The sequence below is a fragment of the Budorcas taxicolor genome, chromosome 10 (genome assembly GCF_023091745.1).
Source record: "Budorcas taxicolor isolate Tak-1 chromosome 10, Takin1.1, whole genome shotgun sequence".
In the NCBI taxonomy this organism is placed as follows: domain Eukaryota; kingdom Metazoa; phylum Chordata; class Mammalia; order Artiodactyla; family Bovidae; genus Budorcas; species Budorcas taxicolor.
Genome location: NC_068919.1, coordinates 1,807,962 through 1,824,456, shown reverse-complemented (window position 1 = coordinate 1,824,456; position 16,495 = coordinate 1,807,962). Strand labels below are relative to the sequence as shown.

At 39.6% G+C, this 16,495-nt stretch overlaps 1 protein-coding gene across 2 annotated transcripts in view; it reads right to left on the bottom strand.

Moving 5' to 3' along the window:
• EPB41L4A (erythrocyte membrane protein band 4.1 like 4A) overlaps positions 1-16,495 on the bottom strand; it is a 287,116-nt gene that overhangs the window by 171,522 nt on the left and 99,099 nt on the right. For both annotated transcript variants that reach the window (XM_052646727.1, XM_052646729.1), the window contains exon 2: positions 2,054-2,158. In XM_052646727.1, the coding sequence (XP_052502687.1) occupies positions 2,054-2,158 (105 nt within the window). The remainder of the gene's footprint in view (positions 1-2,053; positions 2,159-16,495) is intronic.

The following is a 16,495-nucleotide window of genomic DNA, read 5'->3' as shown; positions in this document are numbered from 1 at the left end:
ACTCTACCAACCCTGCAGAAATGACAGGCTTTGATCAAACAGTTACCTAAAGGAAGGGTAAATTGTCATGACCTTATTCTCATAGCTTCCTACAATTAAAAGGAAAACAATGCGTTTAAACATGCAAAGACTAAGTCATGTTTACAAATCACCTCTATTTTTTCTGAGTTTACTATAAAGAAACAAACTCAGAAGACCAAAAAATCATGTGATTTACACATCTGATGTTTTTCCCACATAAAAAAACATGTCTTAAATAAGTTTTCTCCTTCATATTATGTATTTTCTCCTAAGCCTGTATCAGAAATGGCAACTCTTAGAAATAAAGGTAACGGAAAAATAAATTTTGATCTTAACAAGCCCTAGAAAACTTTAAATAAACTATCAATACCACCTTCTAATTCTTTTGCAATGATACAAGCCATTGTTTGAAATTCTCTAGCTTTTCACATTTTTTTCCTTTGGAATGTTAAAAAAAAAAAAAAAAGACAGATAAGGTCTATACAATTTTAGCAAGACAGTCAATCTTTCCAGGCAAGGTCTGACATACAAGATCAGAAACTGAATTTCCCTCTGCTAGAAAAATGCTATTTCAAAAATATGAAGGTAATACAAGATATTTTCTATGGCCTTCAATTTAATCTCTCAGTATAGATTTACAGTTTTGCTATGTTGACTTATAGTCGTACAAGACAGAATTCAGTGACCTGAATATGTCCATTCCATTTGAAGCACGTATTAATGACCATTTGCCTTTAGAAAGCAATTCCTTCCTATGGAAAGCTAAGTAACACACCCAATTTTTTATTCCTACTTTGTGAAATCTTGTGAAACAGAACAAGGTTGTTATAGAAAAAGCTCAAGAACATATTGCCATCAACAGCATTCCATTTGCCTGCCTCTTCTCATTCTAGCATGTTCTTGAGAACAGAACAAGAAACCGCACTCAGATAATCAGTGAACCGCAATGAACAGACCCCAGACCCAGATGACTCAGTGGAGGCTAGGAGAACTAAGGAAGAAGAGAAAAGCTATTTTAACAGGCATATAAAAAAATAAAAGGTCAAATATGGTATTTTTAAGGTAAGCATTAAGCATTATAAGCATAAGACTTTCTAGCTCAGGTTAAGATTTGTCTTAAGACTTTTAAGCCAAAAGTCATATTAATAAATATACTTTCATATCTCAAAACCCTCACCTTCAAAATCTTTCCTCTTTTCATCATCCAAGAGAGCTTTTCAACCTTATAACCAAATAGAATCTACACTAACCAATTTGCTAAGTTTGTTAATAACTCTCTACCATCCAGCCAGTTAGGAAGATCTTGAGTTAAATCCTCCTGAACAAATGACATCCAACACCAAAAGCTTGGTTGCCTTTATTACTCTTACTTCATCAAGCTTATAAATGAAAACCTCTACTTAGTTTATCTTATAATTGCTTGTCCAACTTATAAAACTTAGATAGGCACCTTTTTACACTGTATTTCTTTTAAATACTCTTTAACCATTTACTTTCCTAAAAAACAATAATAACCACAAGGAGCTTAGCCTGGTGTTCTGTGACAACCCAGAGGAGTGAGATCGGGAGGGGGGGAGGGGGGGTAGAAGGGAGGCTCAAGAGGGAGAGGATTTGTGTATATTTATAACTGACTTGTGTCGTACAGCAGAAACCCACACAGCATTGTAAGGCAATTATCCTCCAATTTAAAAATTGTTTTATATTTTAAAAAGCAATAATACTTATCACTATAAGACATTAGTCATTTGGCTCCTAACACATTAAATGGCTAATTCAGTCCTCCTAACAACACAAAGGGAAAGTACTCTCTATAATATAATTGTAAAAAACAGAAACCATGTAAGCCACCTATCAAGAAATCTACACACACAAACTGTGAATCCTACAACTCTGCAGACTTTTGGCAGAAGAGGGAAAAAAATTCAAAGAAATTAGCAATGGAAAACATGTTTAAGTTTTTCAGTTACAAGAGAAGGCAGAGATATGATGAAATTTACAACCAGCAAGTTTAATATGGAGTCACTGCACTCACCGTTTGGTGGTTTCTGTCACAGTAACGCAGTCCAAAATAGTCCACCTCCACAAGGTTTATGTGACGAAACACGTGTTCAAGGACAACGGACCCTTTCGTTGACTTCTGCAAAAATAATTCACAGGTTGTGTCTTTTTTTTTTTTTTAATAAGGTGTCTTGTCTTTCTCAGTGGGACACAGCCACAGTTCTCATCTTTTATTAGCTTTGCTCACATGGAAACAATTTTATTAGCCCATAGTTCCCTCTTTAAGTTTTGCCTCAATTACAAAGAGATTTAAGTATTAAATAAATACTTCTGAGAAAGAATTTTAAATTATTATTTATTATAAATTAATGAGATGCTTTTCTTATGAGACTAAAATATCAAGACAAAATTATTATTTTAATAAACATAATAGCTTAATGAAGTACATCTGATAAATTCATCAAAAAAAAATTTACTTTGGTTAAAATCCCATACTTCTCTCACTTTAAAAAGCAATTTTCACCAGGATCATTACTCTCACAACTAATGCAGAAGATATATAAAGTTAAAATAGCAATTTTTAATAGGCTTCCCTTGTGGCTCAGCTGGTAAAGAACCGCCTGCAATGTGGGAAACTTGGGTTAGATCCCTGGGTTGGGAAGATCCCCTGGAGAAGGGAAAGGCTAACCACTCCAGTATTCTGGCCTGGAGAATTCCAGGGACTATACAGTCCATGGGGTCGGAAAGAGTCAGACACAACTGAGCGACTTTCACACACACAGAGCCAAAGCTTTTTGAAATTTTTATCTCATTTTGCTTAATAAGGTTTTATGTTTTATTTTTTAATTGAAATATAGTTGGCATACAATATGACATTAGTTTCCAGTATACTATATGATTTGACATTTGCATACATTATGAAATGATCACCATGATAAGTTTAGTAACCAACTAGTCCCACACACAGTTATTACAACATTATTGACCATATTCCTTATGCTGAATATCTCTGTGATTATTTATTTTAATTGGAGGAAAATTACTTATTGTGATTATTTTGCCACATATCAACATGAATCGGCCACAGGTATACATGTGTTTCTCCCATCCTGAACCCCCCTCCCACCTCTCTCCACTCTATCCCTCTGGGTTGGCCCAGAGCACCAGCTTGGGTTCCCTGCTTCATGCATCGAACTTGCACTGGTCATCTATTTCACATATGGTAATGTACATGTTTCAATGCTATTCTCCCAAATCATCCCACCCTCGCCTTCTCCCACTGAGTCCAAAAGTCTGTTCTGTACATCTGTGTCTCCTTTTGCTGTCCTGCATGTAGGACTGTTGGCACTATCTTCCTAAATTACATATATATGTGTATACACATTAATATACTCTGTGATTATTTATTACATAACTGGAGGTCTGTATCTCTTAATTCCTTCACCAATTTCACCCTCTCCCTTCTGGCAACCATCCATTTGTTCTCTGCACTACAAGTCTATCTTCATTTTGTCTTAGTTCATTCTGTTTTTAGATTCTACAGGCATTTGTCTTTCCCTGTCTGACTCACTGCTTTTAGCACAAGGTCCTCTAGATTCATCTATGCTGTCACAAATAGCATGGCTTCTTTTCTAATGGCTGCCTAGCATTCCACTGTGTACAGATGCACAACACATCTTTACCCACTCATGTATCAATTAACACTTGGGCTGCTGCTACATCATGGCTACTGTAATAATGTTGCAATGAACACTGGAGTCAGTGTTTTTGATTTCTTCATGTAAATACCCAGAAGTGAAATGGATGGATCATATGGCAGTTCTATATTTAACTTTTTTAGAAACCCTCATACTACTGTCCATAGTGGCTACATCAGTTGACATTCCCACCAGCAATGTAGAAAGGTCCCCTTTTCTCCACAGACTCATAAACACTTATTATTTGTTGCCTTTTTGATGGTACCCATTCTGACAAGTGTAAGGTGGAAGCTCACTGTGGTTTTGATCTGCACTTCCCTGATCCTCAGTGAAACAGAGCTAGTGATACAGAGCACCTCCTCACGTGTCTGTTGGCCATTAGCATGTCTTCTTTGGTAAAATATCTATTCAGGTGTTCTGCCTATTTTTAAATTGGGATGTTTGTGTGTTTTTGACATCAAGTTGTATGAGTTTTTCTGTGCACCTTGGATATTAACCCTTATTGGATATATGGGCTGCAAATAACCTTCCCTCATTCAGTAAGCTTTTTATTCTGTTGATATTAATAATTTCCTTTCTGTGAAAAACTTTTTAGTTTGATACAGTCCCATTTGTTTATTTTTGCTTTTGTTTCCCTTACCTGAGGGAAATACTTTCCAAAAAGTATTTCTCAGACCAATGTTGAAAGGCACCTTGTCTATGTTTTAAGAGTTTTATGGTTGCAGGTCTTATATTTTTCATCTTTAATCAATTTTGAGTTTATTTTTGTATATGCTGGGAGAAAGTAGTCCAATTTGATTCTTTTTCATGTAGCTGTCCAGTTTAACAAAGATTATTGAAGAGGCTGTCGTTCCCCCGTTTTGTATTTTCTTGCCTCCTTTGTCATAGATTAATTGTCCATAGCTCAGGTTCATTTCTAGGTTTTCTATTCAGGTTCATCGATCCACACGTCTGTTTTGTGCCAGTACCATATTGTTTTGATTACTGTAGCTCTGTAGTGTAGTTTGAAATGAGGGAATGTGATTCCTCCAGTTTATTTCAAATTACTCCCTTTGTTCTGGGATTCAAAGTATATCAGGTATTGCAGTCACTCTTTAAGAGTGGAGTCTTTGTTTTCTACAGCCCTTTAGCTCTCCTGTCTTCAAAACCAGATATTCTGGGGGCTTGTCTTCCCAATGCAAAACTGTGGGCTGGGTAGCTCAAAGTGGGGGCTGCACTTTAGGGAAAAATTCGGCAATGGTGATTATCCTCCTGTTTGTGGGTCACCTTCCCAAGGGGTGTGGGTGCTAATTACACTGAAGCTTTGTCTCTCCCACCCGTCTCATTGCGGTTCCTTCTTTACATCTTTACTTGCGGAAAATCTTTTTTGAAACTCTTCAGGTCATTCCCATAGATGGCTGCTCTGTAAATAGGTAGAATTTTCACGTGCCCATGGAAGAGGTGAGCTCATGGTCCTCCTACTCTACCATCTTGGCCACTACCACCAAGGCTTTCATTTTCAATCCTTACCTAACAAACCTACAATTAAAACCACCAAAGTCAATGTTCTGAAAATGTCTTTGTCTAGATATTAGACTTTATCTCTTTCATATAAACACAGACATAAGGAAAATATTTCCCTTGTCTGGTAAATGCTAATATCTATCTAAAACATCTAATCTCTCCCCTTCCCACTACATATTCTTTAAAGATTATCATCTAACATATTAAATATTATCCACACATAACCATTTAATCAGAAAACATTACTCCATATACACATTAATCTCAAAAAGAACCTATTTTGATGGTATACCTACAGATAGATTTTTTTCTTCCTTTTTTCTCATCACTGACAGGAACAAGAAATTCCCAAGACATTACACATTATGAGGCAGGGCTTTGTTCAGCTGCACTTTCTTCAGAGAATTACGATTTCATACATACTCATGTAAGATGAGAACACTGCATTGTTTTGAGAAAATAGATTGTAATATAAGGGAAATGTTTTTGATTAAATATAAAATGGGTGATAAGAGGTGATAAAATCACACACTGGGAGAAGACAGTGCTTGTTACAAATCCCATAAATTACTTTGGTTAAACTTAATTGGTCTTTTGTTCAAAATCCCTTAGATAATCTATAAACAAAAAGCCTTGCTATGAAGTATCTTCAGGTTGTTAGACATTTTCTGCTATAATAACAATGCCACAACCCCAAAATGTCTCTTTGTGCCCATGTACCTATGTCTTTAACTACAGTAAAAATCTCCTAGTGAAACTACTCTTTCAAAGGATAGGCCTACTTAAATTTACAATGGGCACTGCCAAAAAGACCATTACAATTCATGCAAGGAGAGTATATGTCTCAACACCCTTGCCAACATTTGGATTGAGCAAAATTTTTCCAATCTGACTGAGCAAGAAAGACGGAAGGACTAATTATTTTAATTTGTGTTTTCCGGACACTAATAAGTTCAGTTCAGTTCAGTTGCTCAGTCGTGTCTGACTCTTCACGACCCCATGGACTGCAGTATGCCAGGATTCCCTGCCCATCACCAACTCCCGGAGCTTGCTCAAACTCATGTCAATCAAGTCGGTGATGCCATTCAACCATCTCATCCTGTTATCCCCTTCTTCTCCTGCCTTCAATCTTTCGCAGCACTGTGGTCTTTTCCAATGCTTCTTAGCACTTTGGTTAGTTATTCTCTAAATTGAAGTTTATAAGCAAATTCCCTCAAATACTTCTAATACCTGTACAGTTTTACTTAGTTTATTTAGTTCTTCACTCCATCTGGAAACTATTTCTGTGCTTGGACTGAGGATCTAATTTTGTTTCCAAATGGATAGACAACTAAACCACTATTTACCTAGAAGGCCATCATTTCCCTTTTGACTGGAGCAAATTTATCATCTACTAAACGAATCCTCGTTCTATGCCATGGATTACTCCTAGACTAATCCTTGAAGATTTTATTAACTTTAGTTTAATATAGTCTGTTGATCTCTATCATTCTCTTTCAAATTTGTCTCTGCCAATTCTTAGACATTTCGCTCTACTACAGGAAGTTTAGAATCAGCTTGCCAATTTAATAAAAAATTCTGTTAAGAATCTGACTGAAATTAAACTGAATTGACAGACTAGATAACTTGGGAGGTAATGATATGACATTTACAAACTGAAACCTATATGATTTTCTTTTATATCCACCAAGGAAATTTTATACTTTTTTCATGTAAGTCTTACAAAATTCAACTTGGGCTCTGTGGTAGGTAGAAGTTATAAAATGTGCTCCCCTCCCCCCACAAAAATAAAAGTCCTGCTCTAATCCCTGGAACCAGTAAGTATGATCAAATATAAACCTTCTTATTGTCTTATGTGTTACAATTTTTACATTAAAATGGGAAGATTATTGGATTATGTTAGACGTAATCACTTGGGCCCTTATAAGCCAAGCACATTCTACAGCAAAAGAGGAAGGCAGAAGGGAAATCAGCGATGTTTAAAGCCTGAGAACAACTCCATAGGTCCTTGCCACTTGAAAGATGGAGGGGGCCATGTTAAACAGCCTCAAGAAGCTGAGAGTAAGCCCCAGTTGACAGCCAGGAAGGAAATGGGAACCTGAGGCCTACAACCACAAGAACTGGATTTTGCTAAGTCCTTGAAACACTCTGAAAGTCAGTTCTTCCCCAGATCCTTCAGATAAGAGGCCAGCACCTTGATTCAGTCTTATGAGCCTGAGCAGAGAATTGATTCACGCCATCCTGGACTTTAGACCTTCAGAATGGTAAGAAAACCAATAGGACTATGTGTAAACCACTAATTAGTGGTAATTTGTTATGCAGCAATAGAAAACTAACACAGGCTTAATGTTAGCTATTTTATAGTTGCTATATTATACTTGCTGACTGGCTATTGTTACTCTCTTGGTAAGCAACTGATTTTCTCCACTGCAGGCTCTGTAGACGTCACCTGACAGTAAGTTAGGTCTTCTCCTCATCCTAGTATCACAGCCACTAAACCTGGAGGTTATTACAACCTCCTTCCATGATCCGCCTGCCCATGTGATGGGCTACAGTATTCACTCTCAATTGTTTTCTACATTTGCCTTTTGCCTCAGTAATTTTTTTCAACCACCTCTGGTTAACTGCGATCAGCTTATTCTCCAGGAGGCTATGGAAAATGCACATGCCTCTTTCCTATTGAAAACAGTTTCAGAAGGCTGCCATTCAAGCCAGTGCTCCACTGTGATCTAACCTCTTCTCTGGGCCTGTTCTTCTATCCAGGTACAGACAGGAACAGGTAGAACCAAAGAACTCCACTTAATTCTTCCATCCCAAGCAGGTAAAGAAGTGCTTTGTGAACAAAAGAGGAATGATTGATGCTTAAAATTACATCAGTGAAATGGGGCAGATCTGTTAAAATATACATATAAATTAAGGCTGCCTTTATATAAAAACCTTTTCTACTTCTATTTCTACAAGAAATGTTAGCCTTTCACATATATCTTCTCACATACAGCCTTTTTATGCTACTCAAAAAGCATAAAAAAGATTAAATGCCCTACTAATGAAGAAAATACACAAAGACAAGCTTGGAAAAACAGCTTAGAAGTTTGGAAAGTATATGAAGATTGCAAAAATTTCACACAGGAATCACTGTTTCCAAAACTATCATTCCCAAAATACCAGAACGTAAGTCTGTAAATCCTCTGTGACAGTTTTGCATTTATATAGAATCTGATGCTGAAAATACTTTACAAATATTATCCTTTAGCATATGTTATCCTCTACAGAGAAACCACAAGGAAAGCATGCGGTGTTAGGCAATGAATCCAGAGCTGACCAAAGGAAAAGCGTGATGTTTCATGATTCCCTCTACAGCTTTCTGTACACTGCAGGTGTGTCTGCACATGCACCTGGGGAAGAGCCAGGTGGACCTCAGAAATACTATGTTTCTGTCACTTCTTCAAGCAAACATGTACATGAAAAACTTTCAACTTCTCATCTATCATACTGCAATACGACAAGACTCAGAAAACTTGGACGCCAGCAGTACATTAGCTACTGGGGTGGGGTGACACCGCCAGCTTACATATCTGCCCATCCAGCACCAGCTGAGCCCCTCCAGTTCCCCGCCCCGTCATCTGTATTCCACGGCAATGTCTTCTGCTTTTACACTTATGGATAATTTCATTCTTCACATATGGGTCCTTCACAGAGATTGCCTGTGGGCTATATGTTGCAATTCACATTGAAAGTCTTCAAGTTCCAAAACAGCCATTCTTGAATAAAGAAATTAAGAACTGATACAGAACTGATGAGAGCCCAAGAATAAACTAGAAATACCCTGGGCAAAGAACAGGCCAGTTCAGGATTTATTATTAAAAAAGGACAAGTAAGTATCATCAAGGATATTATGAAAGGATAATATCATTCATTCAAACATTTATTGAGGACCTACTACATGCCAGCAAGTGATTAACACTGATAAGACGGAAAAAGTACACTAATAAGAATGCCAGGGGAAAGTCAGACACACCTGGACCATAATACTAAGCACATCTCTATGGAGGAAGCAGGTGACTGGCTTCTCAGAACCAGAGAGAGGCCAGGGGGTTATGGAGCAATAAGAAACTTACAGAAAGTGAGACAGGGAAGGACTTGGTTTTCATCAGAAGTTTTTTTGTACATATGTCTGATAATTTTGCACGTCTTACTTGTATAAAAAAATTTTTTTAAGAAAAATATACCTAGTAGATACTAGTCATTATCTTTTTTTTTTGCTCACAGCTATCATCGTTTTGTAGCTTTGGTTCACATCCCATGAGCTATTAAGTACAGAAATGTAGAGAGAGGAGAGAGCACTATGACGGTGAGTTGTCAACATGCTGACCACATATACACCAACAATTCACGGTCCCACCTGCCAAAACAGTGACTACAAGACTTTTTCATCTTAATTTTCCCCGAGCCCTCTGAGCAGGCAAACCTAACTATTCTAGGCCATCATATACAAATATGGAGGTCATGCGCCCCAGTACTTGAACCGGGGGAGACACATCTTCCAAGGGAGACAGTTCATTTCATCTGAAGTTTAATATAAACTTATTTTTTAACTTTAATTCCTTCAGCACTTAGCAAAGGAAACTCATAAATGTGATTGTATTTAGCACCCTTCCAGTTCTTTCTGAACATTTCTAGAAGAATCTCTGCCAAAATGAGAAAATCAACAGAGATGCCACAAAATAAGATCCAGTGACAACCAAAGCGCTTGGCAACATGCCCAAGGACTTTCTGAATAATGAATAAATTAAAATATTGTCATTGATAAAGAACATCAACTAATGAGACTTTCGAGAGAATGAGTTGAGTGCCAACACAAATAACAGAAAAGGAAATTTCACAAGGTCTCCCCGCATCTTGGCTTGTCTGTACTGTTCCCTTTTTGTGGAATATCTTCTCTCCTTTCTGTCCTCTTCAAAACTCCACTTATCCTTCAGAACTCAGCACAAATACCACTTTCTCCATAAGGCCTGTCTCTATCCCCTCAACCTCCTTATGACCTCAGCCTTCCTGGACCTACAGAGTGTCTTGTTTTTGTCCATCTCTGAGACTTACGCTATTCTGCCTTTATTAAAGCCATCTGGTATTTCTCTTAACTTTGCCACCGATATTTAGAAATTCTGAAGGCAGGTACTGAGCATTATACACCTCTTCCTTTGCATGCCAGTCCAATAATCCACACACAGTAGGAACGCCATAAAAGGCTATTGCATAAACACTAAGGGCCAGCAAACAAGGAAGGGAAAGAGGCACTGTTGGAAATATGGTGGCCTATGAAATCGTCGCTTCCTATTTCTCAATAAAGATTTCCACTTTGCCTGTCCCATCAGACTTGTAAGCGTGAAGGAAGGTGGGTGGGTTCAGGTGTCCTGCTGACCTCGGTGCTACTTAAGTTTACTTTTAATTTCAAAAATATGCATTTGTTTCAGTGTTAATACAATTTCAAAAGGCTTAACAGGCTCTGAATTTGGTATAAGTACTTTATATTTGAAATTTATAAGACACAAACAAATTAGAGGCTTGATACTCAACTTTAATGTATAAAATGTAAAGATACACAGTTTTCTTTATGTAATAAAATAAATCTGACAAGAATTGTGTTTCCTATCATCAGGAAAACAAAAATTATCAATATGAAGCAATTAAGAAAATAAAGGAGTAAAGGAAGCTTCTGGCCTTTTATAACTCCATTCAGAAAACTTCATTTAATTGTCAGAATTGATTAACTTACCTTTCAAGTGACAGTAAATAAATGCCTGTGACAGATTTCTGGATGGTAAATTATATGCCACTAAAATCTCAGCAATAGAGATAGATTACTTTCATTACTGACATTTTAACAATATTCTGGAAAGAACAAAGCTACAGGAGGCTTATGATCACAGAGAAAGACTCCTAGGCAGGACGAGTTTATTTGAAAATACCATCAGTGAGACTTTCAACCAGAACAAAGGATTCTTCAAGTGAGTAACAACACCTTTGCAGATTCACATGACATTACAAACCAGAAAGGCAAGTTTTTACCAGCTGCACAGAATGATAACTATTACATTCCAGACAAACAGCTTACTCCCTCACAAAGGGGAAATGAAGCCTTCAAAAAATTATTTAATCTCAGGCCTATAAAAAGTCACTATATTTTCATTCAATATTTTTGACAGAATAGATTTCAGGTTCTCTGCAAAAGCAGAAATTACATTAATTTTTCTCAGCTCAGGCCCATTAGGATAAGGTGAAGCAGGGCCATGGAGGAGACATTCCTTAGGCACCAACGGTAACTGTTTCTCAGGTCAGGTACTGTTAACCATCATATGAAGGCTTTTGACTAAGAGTTACCTTCACCCTAGGTGAGGAAATTTGTAAGAAAAAAAGACTTTCTTAAACCTATTAAAAAGCAGAGACATTGCTTTGCCAACAAAGGTCCGTCTAGTCAAGGCTATGTTTTTTCCAGTGGTCATGTATGGATGTGAGAGTTGGACTATAAAGAAAGCTGAGCGGCAAAGAATTGATGCTTTTGAACTATGGTGTTGGAGAAGACTCGAGAGTCCCTTGGACTGCAAGGAGATCCAACCAGTCCATCCTAAAGGAGATCAGTGCTGGGTGTTCATTGGAAGGACTGATGTTGAAGCTGAAACTCCGATACTTTGGCCACCTGATGTGAAGAGCTAACTCACTGGAAAAGACCTTGATGCTGGGAAAGATTGAGGGCAAAAGGAGGAGGGGACGACAGAGGGTGAGATGGTTGGATGGCATCACTGACTCGATGGACATGGGTTTGGGTGGACTCCGGGAGGTGGTGATGGACAGGGAGGCCTGGAGTGCTGCGGTTCATGGGGTCACAAAGAGTTGGACACGACTGAGTGACTGAACTAAACTGAACTGACTTTTAATCATTAAATAAAATAAAATGTGTATTTTTCAAGGTACTATGTATAATTTTCACATATAAAAGTTTGCTCACATTGATGGACTTTTCTCAGACTTTCATCTAGTGTTTCTGTCTATCATTGTGTCACAAACACCTCCAGGCTTAGTGGCTTCAAGCCACCACCATGATTTGCTCACGATGTGCCCTCTGGGCATGGCTCAGAAGGGATAGCTAGTGTCTACTCTGTCTAATGTTGGCTAGAGAGGTCACTGTGGACTCATGATGGCATCATTCAAGAGTGACATCTCACCCCAGGCAACTGGAGGGGCTGGAGGGCTGGGGGGCCTTTCTCCCCTCGCTCCCAGTCTCTCCTGCTCCAGGCCTTTCTCCCAGCAGGGCAGTCTGACTTTACCACATGGCGATTAGGGCCTTCAAGAGGGCGAGGAGAGACGCTGTCCAGTCTCTCAAGGACCAGGCCCAGCAAAGCATCACTCTTGCTACAGTCTATTGGTTGAAGTCAGTCCCAGGGCAGCCGAGATGGAAAGGAGGGAAGGAGACTCTGTCTCTTGAGGAGTCATGCCATGAAGGCACAGGGAGTGACTGGAAGAATCGCTGGTACTCAACCTTATAGACAGCCTACCATATTTTACTTCCTAGTCTAAGAGTCGGACATGACTGAGCGACTTCACTTTCACTTTTCACTTCCATGCATTGGAGAAGCAAATGGCAACCCACTCCAGTGTTCTTGCCTGGAGAATCCCAGGGACGGGGGAGCCTGGTGGGCTGCCGTCTATGGGGTCACACAGAGTCGGACAAGACTGAAGCAACTTAGCAGCAGTAGCAGCAGCAGTCGTCTCTCTTTACACCTATTACATTCTTCTCTTTCCCCCCTCTGGTCAACTCGTCTTTGCTGTAATGTTTCAAATGACAGACATGTCTCATTTAATGTACTTCCTATTCTTGCGCTTTGCAGATACTGTGCTTTTCACAATGTGGAAGTTTGTGGCAACCCTCCATTGAGCAGCTCTCTCGGCACCATTTCTCCGACAACATTTCCTCACTTCATGTCTCTGTGTCACATTTTGCTAATCCTCTAGACTATTTAAATCTTTTTCATTATTATTATATTTGTTATGGTGATCTGTGACACTGATCTTAGATGTTACACTGTAAAAAGATTTCGAAGGTTCAAATGATGGTTAGCATTTTTCAGCAATAAAGAATTTCCTATTTAAGGTATGTCCCCTGTTTTAGACATCATGTTATTGTACACTCATTAGACTATGGTATAGTGTAAACACAAACTTTATTCTACCCACACTGTACACCTGTCATACAACCGACATTTCCGTTACAACTGAGCCATACCTGCAGCCGTGACTCCACAGAACCATCACAAAGCAGTATCAGGGTTAAAACGCATCGCCCCAACAGGAATGATGGTGTTTCCTTTCATGTCTCAAATTCTTAGAGGGGTGGAAGAAACTAACTCACCTTCTCTCCCTTCCTTCCTGAACAACTGAAACATTCCACTGAAAAGCCAGGAGAATCCCTCCCTTTTCTTCAACACTTGTTAGCGACAGACAGCAGACTCAGGGCTGAGCAGGGTGGTTGGGTGGTGGTGCAGCTGGAGGTTGAGCCAAACAGTTGTCTGGGCAAAGATGGCCACGGAGGAAGGCAGCGGCCAGAGTGGGCAGACTGGTCACACTGAGGGGAGTGAAGTAATAATAAGCAGATATATTGTGAAAACGGAGAAGGCAATGGCAACCCACTCCAGTACTCTAGCCTGGAGAATCCCAGGGATGGAGGGGGAGGGCTGGTGGGTGCCGTCTATGGGGTCGCACAGAGTCGGACACGACTGAAGTGACTTAGCAGCAGCAGCAGCAGCATATTGTGAAAAATAGGAGCCAGATTTCTTGTTAGAAAAAGGAGTTACACAAAGGAGAAAACAAGAATGAATCTTGTGGTGCAAATACATGGTTTAGTATTTTCAAATTAACATGTGTGTGTGTGCATATACACCCCAGTTCTCTAGACCTTCCCACTGAGCAGGCACGGGAGCAGGGACACCTGGAGAGCAATGACCAGTGTTGTGCCTGGAACTTCAGTTCTAAGTATCATTCTCTACTCCTTAGAAAACAGGCCAATTCAAGGCTTGGACAGGGAAGTAAAAGACCTAAAATGATTTTTTATTACAGAAAGGAATGGCATGCTCAAAGAATGATGGGGCCCTTCCAAAAGAACAGAAGTGTTAGTTTGAAGGGAACTCTTAACAATCAAATCAGGGACGATTTGAACACCACTGTAAGTGAAAATATCAGATTATAATCCTCTGAGAGGAATCCCTGAGTTCATGTGAAACAGAAACAAATAATGAATAAGCAGAAGAGAAAACACTTCTGTATAACAAAATGCCAACTTGTAAATGCTGGAAAAATGACAGAATTAGAAAATGACCATCATGGTTATGACTGATTCAACTGAGACGCATCAGCAATGATAAATGAGTGGATGAAAAGCCAGAGGAGGAATCGAATATTTTACAAGGTCTCAGAATATCTCCCCACAAAATACTTATTACAAAGAATAAAAAAGAAACTTTACAGTGAAAAAAATCTAGCGTCTTTACCTTAATCAAACAAGTTTAATTTCTCCAGTAGTGGGACAAATTGACATCAAGTACCGCCTCAAATAAGATGCAACAAATATAGTGCCACTTCAGTGTTTTTCCTGCCAAAGCTATTTAAGGTGAGTTTAACCCTGAGGAAGCATGAGACAAGCCCAATTTGAGGGACTTTGCACGAAACATCCGGTGTAGTCGCTTCAGAAATCAGAAGCTCACGAAAGTACTGAGTAACCATTCCAGATTGAAGGAGAGTTGAACATGTTAGCAAAATGCCATGAACAATCTGATTTGGATTATTTTCTTCTAAAGGGGACAATGTTGGGACAACTGACAGAATTTGAATGAGGCTTTGTATTAAATAGCTAGACTATACCTCATTTCCTGATATTGACAGCTGTGCCAAGATTATGCTGCAGAGGGTCCCTGTTTATACGTAATTGGCACTAATGCATTCAGAGGTAAGTCAGGTTTTCAACTTACAAATGGTTCAGTAGGAGAGACAAAATCATGATAAAGCCTATGTTGTAACATGTTAACTGCATCTGTGAGTGAAGAGGATAAGAGTTTATACTATTTACAACTCACTCGGCCTTCTAACTTTATGATTCTATGATTTTTTGACGAAATTTCTTAAATTGGGCGAAATTTCAAATTTAAGATAAAGTGGGGACTTCCCTGGTGGCACAGTGGACGGGAGTCTGTCTGCCAGTGCAGGGGACACAGGTTCGATCCCTGGTCTGGGAGGATTCCCCATGCCGCAGAGCGGCTGAGCCCAAGTGCCGCACCCACTGACAGCCCGCGTGCCCGCGTGCCCGAGGGCCCCAGCCAGTGAGCCCCCGCGTGCACGCCTGGAGCCCGCGCACCGAGGGCCGGAGCTCTGCAGCGAGAGCGAGACCTGTGAGCGCTGCGACGGAGAGCAGCCTCCGCTCCCTCAAGCAGAGAACGCCCACGCAAAGCAATAAAGGCCCAGAACAGCTGGACAGAAAATCGACAAAACATTTTTAAACTTATCAAAACATGATAAAGTGAGGCTTTGTTAATATTTTGTTCTGTCACAATAATTCAAAGTCACATAAGCCAAAATCACATTAAAAAAACTGCTGGCACTTTTATTGGTGCATACTAGTACTTTACACGTATTAACTCAGTGCTGACAGCAACCCTGTGAGCTGGAGGTGAGACCACAGCCAGCGCTTCCCATCTGCCACACACTTGACACTGACCTAAGAACACCACATCTTCCCATAAAAATTGAATCCTCATACCAACTCAAGGATATCGGTGTTATCATTTTCCTCGTTTTAGAGACAAGACAATTAGAACCCATAAGGAAAGCAAACTTCCCTGAGAGCACACAGACAGTGAATGGCCGAGTCAGGATTAAAACCTAGGCAGTCTGGCTCTAGAAGCCATGCTCCAAATTGCTCTCACACTGTACAGAGAAAGCGAGAAAAGAGGTGTGAGGCCAGAATTCTCTCAAACCTCCTACGGAGAGTTTCTCAAAATCTGTGTTATAGCCAAAGGATCCACCTGAGTTGACTGCAGATCTTAAAGCCCCCTAAAACGATCTGGCCAGAAATTTCAGTTCGTTCTATCTCGAAAGACACGGTGACTGGTCCTGGAAGGGCTTCTCATTCTAGTGGCCCCAGCAGACCTCCAGGGCCACTGTGCTGGCGAGGAGGGCCATTAGAGCATCTAGCAGCTGCTCCGAACACCGTGGTCGATGCGTCTCAGTCTGAT